This window comes from Anopheles darlingi, chromosome 3, assembly GCF_943734745.1.
Source record: "Anopheles darlingi chromosome 3, idAnoDarlMG_H_01, whole genome shotgun sequence".
NCBI classification, from domain to species: domain Eukaryota; kingdom Metazoa; phylum Arthropoda; class Insecta; order Diptera; family Culicidae; genus Anopheles; species Anopheles darlingi.
In genome coordinates this window covers 18,695,327-18,709,560 of record NC_064875.1, presented here as the reverse complement: position 1 = coordinate 18,709,560, position 14,234 = coordinate 18,695,327, and the positions used below count along the sequence as shown (strand labels likewise).

The following is a 14,234-nucleotide window of genomic DNA, read 5'->3' as shown; positions in this document are numbered from 1 at the left end:
ACCGAGCGTGGGATGAGATATAGTTGTGTAGCTCTGCAGTGTAGCGCACCCCTACTCATATCAAGATGCGCATTGTTGAGCGCACCAACCAGCAATTGCACCGGCTGCTGATTGCAGTGTCCCCGAAACCTAGTGACACATCGATTGACACCTGACAAAGGGTGGCGTAAGCGTGTCCGCTGGGAAACGAAGTCGGTTGGACCAGAGTCAATGACATTCGCGAGCGAGCTGGTAGATCATGGGCTACCATTTACGCAGGGCTCTCGCTCTCACGACCTAATTATAAATGTGGACCTACATTTTGTGCCACCCTCGACAGCCTCACGAACGCTCGCTTGAGATGTTTCATCCTGATATTGACTACTTATTGCATGATTTGCGTAAGGTTACCCATCAGCGCACCAGTGTTACCTTTATTAATGTCTACCCGCCGTATCCACCATTTACCCGTTGAATACCTAACACCCTTAACCTCCCTTGATGCCCTTTGGTTTGTTATTACCGAAATGATTACCGTTGTTCCCCTTTTCTTTCTTTTCCTTCTTCTCTTTACTGTTATGCTTAGCGTTGCCATCTTCGTAGTCTTCATAATCGTAATCGATGTCCTCCTCTGGCTCGTCTTCCGCAGAATCTTGTGCCGCGATTTTCTTCGAGGCAACGCTTGACGACTGATGCGTCTGAGATGTTGTAGTGCGGCTAGTAGCTGTACTCGTAGTAGGAATAGGAATCGTCGGCTGCGCTCTGTTTGGAGGCACCGAAGAAGTCGAGATCATTCGCGTTTCCATGCATGGTTCCATTATCGGCATCGGAGGGGGAGTGACATTCAGAGATTCGCGACCAGAAGTGACAAAAGTTGTATTTTCGGTTGATGTGCGATATGCATAAGTAGTAAAACTGGTACTGACCTTGGTAGTCGGTTTTGTTGTTGTTGTTGTTATGTCGGCTGCTCCACTAACAATGCCTACTATGCTATTCCTAGCCTGTATAGTTGGTGTGTTGCTAGACGTTGATGATGCTGTTGTTGTTGAAGGAGTAACCGAAGTGGCTGAGGCGATAGTTGTAGTAGGCTTAGCTGTCGAAGTTGTCAGTGATGTGGTTGTTGTGGATAGAATGGTCGTGGTGATAGGAGGTGTTGTATTCGCAGCTGTAGCCTTGGTAGTAGATGGTGTTGTTGATGGAATTGTCGTAGTGGTAGCTGGCGATGTATTAACCGCAGCCATTTTGGTCGTGGTCGGTGTTGTTGAAGGTACTGTGGTGGTGGTCGCCGATGTTGCTTTCGTAGTGGACGGAGTTGTTGAAGGTACCGTTGTGGTAGTGGCAGCTGTTGCTTTCGTAGTGGACGGAGTTGTTGAAGGTACCGTTGTGGTCGTAGCCGCTGCTGTTTTCGTAGTGAACGGAGTTGTTGAAGGTACCGTTGTGGTAGTGGCAGCTGTTGCTTTCGTAGTGGACGGAGTTGTTGAAGGTACTGTTGTGGTGGTACCCGTTGCTGCTTTTGTGGTGGACAATGTTGTAGATGGTGATGTGGAAGGCAGCTTGGTAGTGGTACTAGTTACGGTTGCAGTCGCCGTTGTTGGTTTAGACGTTGTCGTAGATCCTCCAGCGCTGGTGGTTATCTTCGCTGTTGTTGTACTCAGGACCATTGGACGAGTTGTTGTGCTAAGTTGTTTCGTGGTGGTTCCATACTTGAACACTGTCGTTGTTTTCGGAAGACTCTTTGTTGTCAAAATCGGAGGTAATTTTTTCGTAGTTGCCCATTTCTTGGTGGTAGTTGTGCGTACAGTTTGACCCCTTCTGGTCGTTATCTGCAGCTTTTTGGTGGTCTTTTTGTTTTTCATCGGTTGCTTCCATTTGACGTATATTTGAAGCCATCCCTTATTTAATCGCATCGACCCACTGGACTCACTGGACTCACTGGACAGATCCTGATCATCCTCGTCATCTCGCCAACCGTATGCATTGTCTGATAAATACACTATCAACACTCCCAGTACAATCAAAACAACCGATACCTTCATTATAATCAAGAGGCGCTTGAAGCGTTAAAACCTGAAATCTTTCCCCACTCATGCCTTTATATACGCACTCTACGGAAAGAATGGCTAATCTGGTTTTAATATACCCCTCGCAACGTATTATAGTTGCGTTATTACAATTACGAACAGTTGTTAGGAGCGTCATTCATGGTTGGGTTGCTAATTTTCGCATTTCGAAAATGACCGATAATATAGCAGTCTCGGCTTGAAGAAAATTATTCTTCAATCTTGTCGTTATATTCGTATACCGCAAAGTATAATAATAAATTCATTCATTCCTTTATTCTTGACCATTTCACGCGCCAAGATAACTGTGAAAAAAATTGATTTGCTCGATACGATAATAGTCTCGTCAGAACATGTTTTACAAATTTTAAGATTGATTGCTTATAGATGTTGTGCTAGTTGAAATATTAAGGTAAAATTATAGAGTAATCGTTTAAATGACTAAATTTTTGCCAAATTTTATATGTGTTATCAAATTACTCCAATGGCTCAATTCATGATTCCCTGCCAAACGAAGGGGTACTTAATGATGGCCTTACTTTGATAAATAAAAGGGGCAGCGACATGCTACAAACCAACGACCTCAGCTTGCCCATCACACTGGCGCACCTCACATGACCGCAACATTGTTCCGTGTGCAAAAATGAAGAAGCGCTCGGTGACTTTCAATCGATGGACATCCCACTCGAACACGAACGCTATAATTTCAGCCGCGAGCTTATTGATTGTAAATCGAAAAGTGGCATGAAATTAGGATGGTCCGTGGTAGAAGCTCTGTCATTCGCAAAGGCAAAGGAAGTTAATTGTACTGTACGCCGGTGTGGACAGGAGGGGAAGAAATTCAATTTGTGCATCTGCAACAACGCACGTATCGTTCCAATTGGAAACGTGTTCCGTGCCCTTTCACTTTTCTCATCATTATTATTATGAAAGTAGCCCACACCAAAGGGCATGGGAGGGCAAGGATCTGTTGTTGAAAGTGATAGAAGCAAAACGGTCTGCAAACAACGCGAATAGTTACACAATATGCTTTTGCTCGTCTGCAAGTCTGGAAGCGTCCAGAAAGGACCGATAATGATTGATCGCGATGCAGGACGACAAACGGTAGAAGGGTTTTTAATAAAGGCAAAAGTATTTTCCTATTGTTTCAAGTTGACGGAATTTTGTGCTATTGAAAATCCACGATCGTCAATATCTACATATACGAATAAAAGGACTAATATTTCAATATTAATACTGCAAAACAAAACCCTCAGGGACTCGGGAATTTGGGAAAAACTCATTTATTCAAGGAAAAATTTCTTCAAATTTTAAGCAATCGCTTATTTCGCTTATCTTCGGTATTATCCTCTATTTCCATTACCTCCGTTGCCATTTCCATTGCCTCCGTTACCATTTCCATTTCCTCCGTTACCATTTCCATTTCCTCCGTTTCCATTGCCATTTCCTCCGTTACCATTGTTGCCATTTCCGGATGATTTAGTAGGCAAAATTGCAATAATTGGAGTGGCTATGCCTGGAACAACAGGAAGTCTTGTAGTAGTTGTTGGTGGTAAGGTAGAGCCTACAGTTGTTTTAACTGTCGTAGTAGGAGCCCCCGTTGTTGTTGTTGTTGTTGTTGTTGTTGTTGTTGTTGTTGGAAAAGGAGTAGTAATTAGCTTTGTGGAAGTGGAAATGGAAGTTGTTGTTGGAGGATTTGTTGTAGTACTCGGTATTGTTGAAGTCGATGGTGGAAAGGTAGAGGTTAAACTCGTCGTCTTAACTGTCGTAGTAAGAGCCTCCGTCGTTGTTGTTGGAAGAGGAGTAGTAATTAGCTTTGTGGAAGTAGCAGTTGTTGTTGGAGGATTTGTTGTAGTACTCGGTACTGTTGAAGTGGATGGTGGCAAGGGTGAGGTTATACTCGTCGTCTTAACTGTCGTAGTAGAAGCCTCCGTCGTTGTTGTTGGAAGAGGAGTAGTAATTAGCTTTGTGGAAGTAGTAGCGGATGTTGTTGTTGGAGGATTTGTTGTAGTACTTGGTATTGCTGTGGTCGTTGTTGGCAAGGTTGAAGATACAGTTGTAATTTGGCTAGTCGTTGTGGACTCAGTTGTCGCTGTTGTTGGATTGGTGATAGCCTTTGTGGTACCAGCATTGGTAGTTATAGTAGAAGGGATGGTTGTGGTACTCGGTATTGTTGAAGTCGATGGTGGATAGGTAGAGGTTATACTCGTCGTCTTAACTGTCGTAGAAGGAGCCTCCGTTGTTGTACTTTTCGTTGTCGTTGTTTGTTCAGGAGTAGTAGTAGGCTTTGTGGAAGGAATAGTTGTTGTTGAAAGAACGGTAGTTGTGATTGGTGCTTGAGTGGACGATGCTGTAGTAGGTAGTTTAGACGATGTAGTAGCAATAGTAGTCGTCGTAGTAGTCTGGGGCACATTTGTTGTCATTGTTACTGTAGCCTTGGAGGTTGATGTTGCTGGCGATGTTGACGTGGATGTTATCGAAGACGCGGTCGAAGTAGTCGGTTTGGTTTCCGTTGTTGTCGTTATAGTAGACACCTTTGCAGTCGAAGTAATAGGTAATGTGGTTGTCGTTTTGATAGTTTGTGTTGTGACCTTTGTCGTCAAAATAGCTTTTAGCGTTGTGATTGCTTTGGTTCTAGGAGGCTGGGTAGTACGCGGAGGTCTGGTTGGTCTCGTGGGCTTCAGTGTCGTTGGCTTTGTTAGCAGGATTTTCCTCGAAAACTTCGTGGCTATGGTTCGCACATTCTTTGGCCGTTCTTTATCTCTCTCACCAGACCGATTACCGTCTACCGTATGCAAAGCGTAAAACATGCAGACGGCCAGAAATAGAAAACCCTTAGTAAACCGCATCGTTAATACTCGAAAGAAGCGCAGGAATACTGTCGCTTGGACGAAAAATCATGCTTTATATAAGATTCGACCCTCTTTATAAAAATAGGCGACTAACGTGTGATAGTAATGTAATGAACAAAAATTGCTTCGCTCATTACCCAAATTACTTTTCATTTTCCCACACCAAACCAACCACTCGTTCGTTATTGAAGGGGATCTATAAAATTGCCTTAATTTACACAAATACTACCATTATAGAGGAAGTATTATATCGACTTTTCATTTTGCACAAACGCCTTGTTTCGCAACGATACGCAACTGATCTCATTAGCATAAAATTATGATTGATCGATCGAGCTCTTCATTCTGGATGTTATTGCCAATCCAGTTTAAGGCCGTGATCCGGATACACAGCAGCACCTGAAAGCAAATAAACTCCACTTTCACGTACGTGGAGCAGAAGCAAAGCATTAGTTACTAATATTACCGGGTACCGGTTCGGATTATCAACACAGGATGGTAAACGTGATGGCGCCGGATAATTCGATGCTTCGTAGTTGGGTTTTTACTCGACCTAACTGGAGAGGCTCAAATTCGCACCTAACAGCCGCCACTAGTCCACAAGGGATCTCGCCTAGATATAGCTTTAAGATGTAAAGACTACCGCGAGCACTGTAAACCGCCGATAGCCGTATTATCGGTTACACCACGTGGATGTTAAGTAACGCAGATAAGTAACGCTGATGGATGGTGGAAATGAAAATCGATTAAACATTTTATTTGCTTCCTTTTGTTGCTGCCCTAACGATCGCTGCTTTCTTGTTACACGTTCGTCCTTCCGCGCGCTAGTACTATTTTGCACCAGCGTAGATTGCAACGATAAGTCTTTAGAAGCAAAAAAAAAAAACAGGAAGAAGAAGACGTTCGTTGCGAGTACTTTTGCCGATCTGATATAACTTCAAGATATTTTAGAAAAAAAAAGGATTTACTACCCAACAGAAGACTTTCATAAATTTGGCCCAGTTTCCTGCGACAGCACGGCATCAGTTGGTTAGCCGATCGAATCACAAAACCATCCAAAGCACCTATCGAACCTACTGACGAAGCCGCCGGCATTCGGCGATAGGCGATCCAGCGATTAATAATAAATTGCAATTAACATGTATAAACGATTCAATTACCGGCAGTGGGTTAGCAGGGAATTCATAACGCTGACCAGCAGCCCCGGGCCGGGGGAAGAGAGTGTAGCGTGACCGCGCGAGGAGGATAGCGCAGCAGGGCATGGTTTCGCTATGGGCATGCAATGGTATAAAGATAGCTCCAGGGAGGCGGCAAATCTTCGCAAACCGGGCGTTGCATGCGTAATCGAGACCGCTCCGTGCCACTCCCCTTCTTCGCTTCTTTCCTACGCTGCGTTCGCTAAGACGCTGCTTATGCCGGCATTTTTCGAGGGCAGTTTGCGATATCGCTTGCGATCATGAGCCCTGCCTGGTGGCCGGCATCATCATTACACCGCTACCACCGCTAGCGGTGGTAGGGCGACGAACGCGTCCTCCATAACGCCCCACTCGTAATCGATAGTCTCTATTACAACTACAGCAATTAATGGCCGGAGAAGCGATGGGCGTAATGCCTATGGAGCTTTATTTTTTGTTTTTCGTCGCTTTCCTAGTGACATCAAATTACACATTTCATTGGCACCGGGATGGCTGTCTTTGGCCTCTTTCCAGTGGCACGAAGCTGCATGCGGAGCGTATATTATCTAGCTTATGGTGCAAATAGTGCGGTATGACAGTAGCTACCATTCCTCTGAATCCCGACACTTTATCTTTCGCTCACTGAAGATGAGCAATTTTCTGCATAAAAATCAATTTGCAGAAACTTATTATCGACTCCTTTGCTGTGCAGAGATAGGTCGAGTATAAAATTGGCTGTCTCCGTCGCATCTGAGGGACGTTTGCCGACGATCTGCGCATCAATACGGGTAAAATAAGTATACATTTTATGGCAATATTACCTAATGGTGCATTCAAAGAGGTCCCCTGGAAGCACAAAACGTTTAAAAATCCATAAAAAACGCTCACCAAGCTAGTGTTGTCACCTCGTGACTAGATCGTAAACGTTTTGTACAACAAAAAGAGGGGCGCTTCAATGATACGACTCCCGATTACGACACGGAATTCCAATGAAGAAGTGCATGCACATTACGCAGTGAAATGATGTCAATCAAAACGTGTCCTTCTGTTCGGATGGTGTAAACACCTGATATACGACTGCAAGCATTTCAAACAGCAGCGCGCACGCGTTGTCGTGCAATGCGGCGTGCCAAATGGAAACCTTGTTTAGTGTCCATTAGAAGAAACTTAATTAAGACGAACCCAAACCGACAGCGTGGCCAAGCACCTCTTTCTCGAAGCCAATTTTCACGCCAGTCACTTAGCGGAAGGATTTCCTTCCCTTCGATTATCGCTCGTGCAAGACGTGCGGACGTGTGAGGTTACTAAAGATTGCTTGAGACCGAGATCACGACGACGACGACGACGACAACGACAACCAAGTAGCTCGAAACCCCGCCGTTAACCTCGAAATATTTGTTGAAGTAGAGAGTAGCGCAAAAAAAACGCGAACTTGTAACCTGAAACATACGCGGACATGCCCCCGGTGCTCTGCGCAACGATAAGTCACCCCCGTCCGGGTCGAACGATGACGAATCGATTTACCATCGAGCGGATCCGGACAGCCATATCGAAATGGAATCATTTCGATTGGAGGAGAGGACGGCGCCCTCCCCAGACCTCATTGCCTACTGTTTATGCTGCTCACGCCGCTAGGTCCGGTCATCGGGGTCCTATGCTGCCGCTGCTGCTGCAACACATTAAGCTCTGGAGCCCACCCGGTGCGGCCACATACACCATAACTCTCGTGTCAATCAGCTGCCGTGAGCGTCGCGCTACCGCGATCACCACGAGTCGACCGCGATCGGCCAAAGCCAAGGTTCATCGGGCCAAAAAATGGAACGCTTACTAAAATAAAAGGTCCGCAGTAGTTCGCAGCCCAACCCAAGCCCAACTGGACCAACATCCCGCAAGCCCCCCTGCGGAGATCCAAATTTGATTGCGAACGATCGTGTTTCGATTTGCTGGCCGTTTATTTTTTTTTGTTTTTTTTTTTCGGGGGTTGCGTCGCGACTTTTCCGAACCCGCCGTGACGCGGTGTGGATGGATTTACGGTTGTCTGTGAACCGTATCGGAATGCCGGATTGCCGCAAGGTGCCGCGGCCATTAGGGTGGGTGCTCTCATTTGTATATTGATCGGTGATTAATTGCTCAGACCGCAGGGGCACTGCGTGTGTGTTTCTGGGGCAGGTAGCACCGGTGTGGACCGGGAGACACGACACGACCGATCGACCGATCCACCGTGTTGGGGGTGTCGCTGGGTGTTGATCGTTTTGCAACAGCTTTCCACGACAGCCAGCCAGCCGGCGGCGCCAGATTGTGGGGCAAGGTTCCTTCGGGCTATGGCCGTGTTTTAGGGGCAGCGCAACAGATCCGTCTACCACTACCAGTGTACCGGGGTGCGCATTTGGAGGTCACCGATTTGGGGTACGGTCAATGCATTTCGTACGGAATGTGCGATCAAGAATCTGAGCAAGCAAGCAAGCAATCATCGCCGCAGAAGTGGCGTTTGGTGTGGTGATGTTTTGATGTTTGGTGAGAGATACGTCGAATTGTGAGTTAAGAGGAATGTTTAATCTATTGGATTGCAATCATTTTGCGCAGTGTACAGTGTCCTTGTCGCTTGCGGATTAGCAAATTTCAGGTGCATCCGACTGAATCGCATTAATAGTTGCAGAAGGTTTGCAACAAGCCCCATGGTAAGCATCTTGGGAACGTACTGCAAGTCCGCCGCGCGCTATGTGGGAGCGTGTTTTACGTTTCGATTGTCCACGGCGCTGACACCGGTGCAATCTCCGATGAGACCTGACGCGATGTCACATCCGAACCGGTGAGCTCAAGTGAAGGTAAAAGTTGTTCAAACGGGAGGGGTATGTACAAGCAATGGACGCTACAGGTATGTCGTAAAACTGAGCGCTTACCCACGTTTGCCTCACCCATGCAATCTCGATCGAAGCAGGCAGAAGCTGGTACCATGGTAACCCCTGGTGTACCGATGGTGTGGCCCATTTGGCTCGACTGTTAAGGAAGATCCAATGCGCGTACGCGTACTCACCATTCGCAACCGTTCGTTGGAAGATGATGTCCGTGGATAATTCTTGCAGGCAGCTTGATAAATGGCTACCAACGGGACTGGGATTGCTGGGGTAAGAAATTTGGTCACGATAGGGAAAACAAATACGCCAAAGTGGAAAGAGAGGGAGAAACCCATTCAACGTTTCTGTTGCGCGATAGCGATTGATGATTGCGCGGATAGGATCGTGTGCGATCAGTGTACGACGTGATGACACACTGCTCCTTGTGCTGGTGGACCGCAGCTCCGTGTTTCAGGTGGATCTGCATTGCATAATAAGCGTAATCATGGAAGCTTCATCAATTCTCTTCCAGCAGCAAACGACGGTGCAGATGCCAGGACGCACCGCGCAGAAGAGCCATACGGTACCCCCTTCATCAAGAAGAGATCTCGTCGTCTAACGAGTCTCGTCACGTGCTCATAATGTCTAATTTGTGATACTAATTCCTATTGAATGAGACAGCAACGCTCGAGGGATTGAACAACCCTACTCGTACATTAGAGTTTGATTAGATAATCAAAAAAATCACTCATTTACCGCAAGAGAAGCGGGAATATAAAAAAAAACTACAAAAATGTGGCAAAAGGTATTTAGCTGATGTCTGCGTTCTCGTTACCAATAGCTGCGTTCAAGGATGCGGATTTTGTACACCAAGTGCACGATTTTCACCTTAGCGTCTGCGATCTTTAGTGTACATTTACGAGGAATAACCGTCCAGGCACGTTGCACGATCCATTCTGGGTACTGGATAATGTGCGTGTCCAGTTCAACTGATTCACCCAGCACCTCATAGAGAACTCATTGGTCGATGTTGCTGATGCTGAAAGAGCGTTAATGGTTTTGAATGTTCACAAGTATCCATTTTTTCCTTTAAAAAACCCAAAGCGCACAATCGTAAAGTGATCCATTTGTGATCATAAATGGATGGTAAAAGCATATGGTATTGCATAGTATGCACAATGTGTGATAATAATGCAGGAATTTTGAAACAAACGGGCGTTACGCGGAAACAGTCTAGGTGATAAGTAAATCTTTATTCATTTGCAACAATACTTTGTTGTAACTCGGAGTATCAGTTTTACTCGCCATAAAAAGGATAGGTGGGGCTTTATTGCAAGTATATTTGCATTTTTAAACTCTGCATTATGAAGAGTATATATAGACAGTCAGAATCATGCCAGCTTCGTAGTAGTTCCAAAAGTGCAAACTCGAAAACATGAAGCAAGTGCTGAGCCTGCTCGTAGTCGTAGCACTACTATGTTCTTTCGCTCGCGCATCGTACGCAACCAAGGCAAAAGATAATACAGGAGATGGAAGAAGTATCATTGGTGGCAAAGATGCGTCCATCAGTAGTTACCCGTTTGCGCTGCTGATGACTATCAAAGGATTGGGCGCGCAGTGGGCGTGCTCTGCGTCGGTGATTGGGGAGTTCTATGCACTGACAGCAGCGCATTGCTTGGTGGATGGTGACAAACCAGTAAGTGAATTGCAACAACATATAAAGCAGACACTAAATGTAACATTCTATTATTAGCCCCAGACGTATCAGGTTACATTCCTTGGAGGCACTTCGAGTATAGGCTCTAATGGCACCATATTTAACGCCAGTTACTATGTAATCCATGATGAATACAACGAATGCACAATTGACAACGACGTTGCTGTGGTTCGGGTAACGACTTCGTTCTTCACGGATCCAGCCATTAAAGCCATAACGCTACAGGATGATGAACCTGCGGCATCAACATCGTGCTATGCTGTGGGTTGGGGTTTTCTTACGATTCCACCGAATTTCATCGATGCGAATAACCTGCAGATTGCTAACTACACACTACAGACATCACAGAACTGCAGAAGCTTATTGGGGGAAAGAATAACTGAACAGTAAGTAGAGGAGCACATCGGTCTAGCGTGTTAGAATATTGTTATAAATGCATGCCGGCTATCTTTTAATTTCAGAATGTACTGCGCGGTTTACGAGAGCGGAAAAGTTTACCGTGGTGATAGTGGTGGTCCTTTGGTTTGTGGCGATCGTTTGCATGGTATTTCATCGTTTGTTGCTGGCCACAAATGTAGTTCTCGTGCCTACGATTTGCCTGATGTTTTTACTAAGGTACCATCTGAAAGCATACGCCGCTTTATTCATCTTCATACTGGAATTTAGTGCGAATGCCGCTTTAGAGAAAACTGTGCAAGGTGCACCGATAATGCTTCCAATATGAACTCGAGAATGTCAGTTCTCTATAGTATGTTCATGTATATTACAATTATTGTATTCAACTTCAATGAATAAAATTGGATCTTGCAAATCATAAAAACACTATTACTGTAGAAACATACACAGGAATATCACCAATATGGACTATTGTGTTGTGCTGATACTAAACAATGAGCTAGAGAAGCAATTTTGATGTTAATTTATATAAGTGTATGGTAAAGACAAGCTATGAATAAATGAGCACCATTACCACCTCCTCGATGGTACGTTGTCGCTAGCAGAATTTACATGAGCGAAATGTAAAAATGGTAGTAGAGAGGTTTTATAGTTAGTAAAATGCATTCTAACCGGCCAGCTACTTCTATGCTCACCAGATATCTTATAATATTAGTCAAGTGGTTAGATTTCTTACATTAATTGCGTTGCTTGGCACATTCATCCCCGGCAGTTCAATCGCATCCGGGATCTTTCAGTGAGGACAGCAGGGCATGAGTATTCACAAATTAAACGAACCTACTCATGTATTAGTCTTCGATTAGATAATTAAAGCCCAAAGATAGAATCTTAAATAGCAAACTTCAAAAATGGAGTAACACCGTATTACAAAAGGCAAACAAGGTGGCCGGTTAATATTTAACCGCTCACCTGTACGCCGTCTCTACATCCGCTTAAAATGTTGCATACGATGTGAAAATATTTTCCGTTGCATGGAACAGTACATAAATCCATAAAAATTCTATAAAAAATATCTATTTTTATATGGATTTTTTTAATGTCCCCAACGCAGGTAAAATTTTTGATGTGTGTAGAGACGGTGTCATGCAACGAATCCATTTTTGATCCATTTTTGATCATAAATATAGATAAACAAAAAAGCATATGATATTGCATAGTATGCACAATGTGTGATAATAATGCAGGAATTTTGAAACAAACGGGCGTTACGCGGAAACAGTCTAGGTGATAAGTAAATCTTTATTCATTTGCAACAATACTTTGTTGTAACTCGGAGTATCAGTTTTACTCGCCATAAAAAGGATAGGTGGGGCTTTATTGCAAGTATATTTGCATTTTTAAACTCTGCATTATGAAGAGTATATATAGACAGTCAGAATCATGCCAGCTTCGTAGTAGTTCCAAAAGTGCAAACTCGAAAACATGAAGCAAGTGCTGAGCCTGCTCGTAGTCGTAGCACTACTATGTTCTTTCGCTCGCGCATCGTACGCAACCAAGGCAAAAGATAATACAGGAGATGGAAGAAGTATCATTGGTGGCAAAGATGCGTCCATCAGTAGTTACCCGTTTGCGGTGCTGATGACTATAAAAGGATTGGGCGCGCAGTGGACGTGCTCTGCGTCGGTGATTGGGGAGTTCTATGCACTGACAGCAGCGCATTGCTTGGTGCATGGTGACAATCCGGTAAGTGAATTGCAACAACATATAAAGCATACACTAAATGTAACATTCTATTATTAGCCCCAGACGTATCAGGTTACATTCCTTGGAGGCACTTCGAATAGAGGCTCTAATGGAACCATATTTAACGCCAGTTACTATATAATCCATGATGAATACAACGAATGCGAAATGGACAACGACGTTGCTGTGGTTCGAGTAACGACTTCGTTCTTCACGAATCCAGCCATTAAAGCCATAACGCTACAGGATGATGAACATGCGGCATCAACATCGTGCTATGCTGTGGGTTGGGGTCTTCTTACGATTCCACCGAATTTCATCGATGCGAATACCCTGCAGATTGCTAACTACACACTACAGACATCACAGAACTGCAGAAGCTTATGGGGGGAAAGAATAACTGAACAGTAAGTAGAGGAGCACATGCGTCTAGCGTGTTAGAATATTGTTATAAATGCATGCCGGCAATCGTTTATTTTCAGAATGTACTGCGCGGATTACGAGAGCGGAAAAGTTTACCGTGGTGATAGTGGTGGTCCTTTGGTTTGTGGCGATCGTTTGCATGGTATTTCATCGTTTGGTGCTGGCTACAAATGTAGTTCTCGTGCCTACGATTTGCCTGATGTTTTTACAAAGGTACCATCTGATAGCATACGCCGCTTTATTCATCTTCATACTGGAATTTAGTGCGAATGCCGCTTTAGAGACAACTGTGCAAGGTGCACCGATAATGCTTCCAATATGAACTCGAGAATGTCAGTTCTCTATAATATGTTCATGTATATTACAATTATTGTATTCAACTTCAATGAATAAAATTGGATCTTGCAAATCATAAAAACACTATTACTGTAGAAACATACACAGGAATATCACCAATTTGGACTATTGTGTTGTGCTGATACTAATCCATGAGTTAGCGAAGCAATTTTGATGTTAAATTATATAAGTGTATGGTAAAGACGAGCTATGAATAAATGAGCACCATTACCACCTCCTCGATGGTACGTTGTCGCTAGCAGAATTTACATGAACGAAATGTAAAAATGGTAGTAGAGAGGTTTTATAGTTAGTAAAATGCATTCTAACCGGCCAGCTACTTCTATGCTCGCCAGATATCTTATAATATTAGTCAAGTGGTTAGATTTCTTACATTAATTGCGTTGCTTGGCACATTCATCCCCGGCAGTTCAATCGCATCCGGGATCTTTCAATAAGGACAGCAGGGCATGAGTATTCACAAATTAAACGAACCTACTCATGTATTAGTCTTCGATTAGATAATTAAAGCCCAAAGATAGAATCTTAAATAGCAAACTTCAAAAAAGGAGTAACACCGTATTACAAAAGGCAAACAAGGTGGCCGGTTAATATTTAACCGCTCACCTGTATGCCGTCTCTACATCTGCCTAAAATTTTGCATACGATGTGAAAATATTTTCCGTTGCATGGAACAGTACATAAATCCATAAAAATTC

The 14,234-nt window shown here is 44.2% G+C and overlaps 2 protein-coding genes across 4 annotated transcripts; one reads left to right on the top strand and one right to left on the bottom strand.

Moving 5' to 3' along the window:
* Positions 1–467: 467 nt before the first annotated feature.
* Positions 468–9,021, bottom strand: LOC125953677 (mucin-5AC-like). The gene is made up of 6 exons (XM_049683383.1): positions 8,967–9,021; positions 4,410–4,573; positions 4,005–4,324; positions 3,803–3,903; positions 1,006–1,690; positions 468–741 (listed from the first exon to the last, which is right to left on the bottom strand). The coding sequence occupies exons 1-6, from the start codon at positions 9,019–9,021 to the stop codon at positions 468–470; spliced, it is 1,599 nt and encodes a 532-aa protein (XP_049539340.1).
* A 1,277-nt stretch (positions 9,022–10,298) lies between these two features.
* LOC125953506 (chymotrypsin-1-like) lies at positions 10,299–13,694 on the top strand. Of its 3 annotated transcripts, none has more exons than XM_049683119.1 (3): positions 10,299–10,596; positions 10,654–11,003; positions 13,239–13,681. In XM_049683119.1, the coding sequence occupies exons 1-3, from the start codon at positions 10,336–10,338 to the stop codon at positions 13,441–13,443; spliced, it is 816 nt and encodes a 271-aa protein (XP_049539076.1). In that variant the 5' UTR covers positions 10,299–10,335; the 3' UTR covers positions 13,444–13,681. The 3 variants fall into 3 exon arrangements, with proteins under 3 accessions (XP_049539076.1, XP_049539077.1, XP_049539074.1); XM_049683120.1 differs by lacking the exon at positions 13,239–13,681 and adding an exon at positions 11,079–11,456; XM_049683117.1 differs by lacking the exons at positions 10,299–10,596; positions 10,654–11,003 and adding exons at positions 12,478–12,756; positions 12,814–13,163 and having other exon boundaries at positions 13,239–13,694.
* Positions 13,695–14,234: the final 540 nt, after the last annotated feature.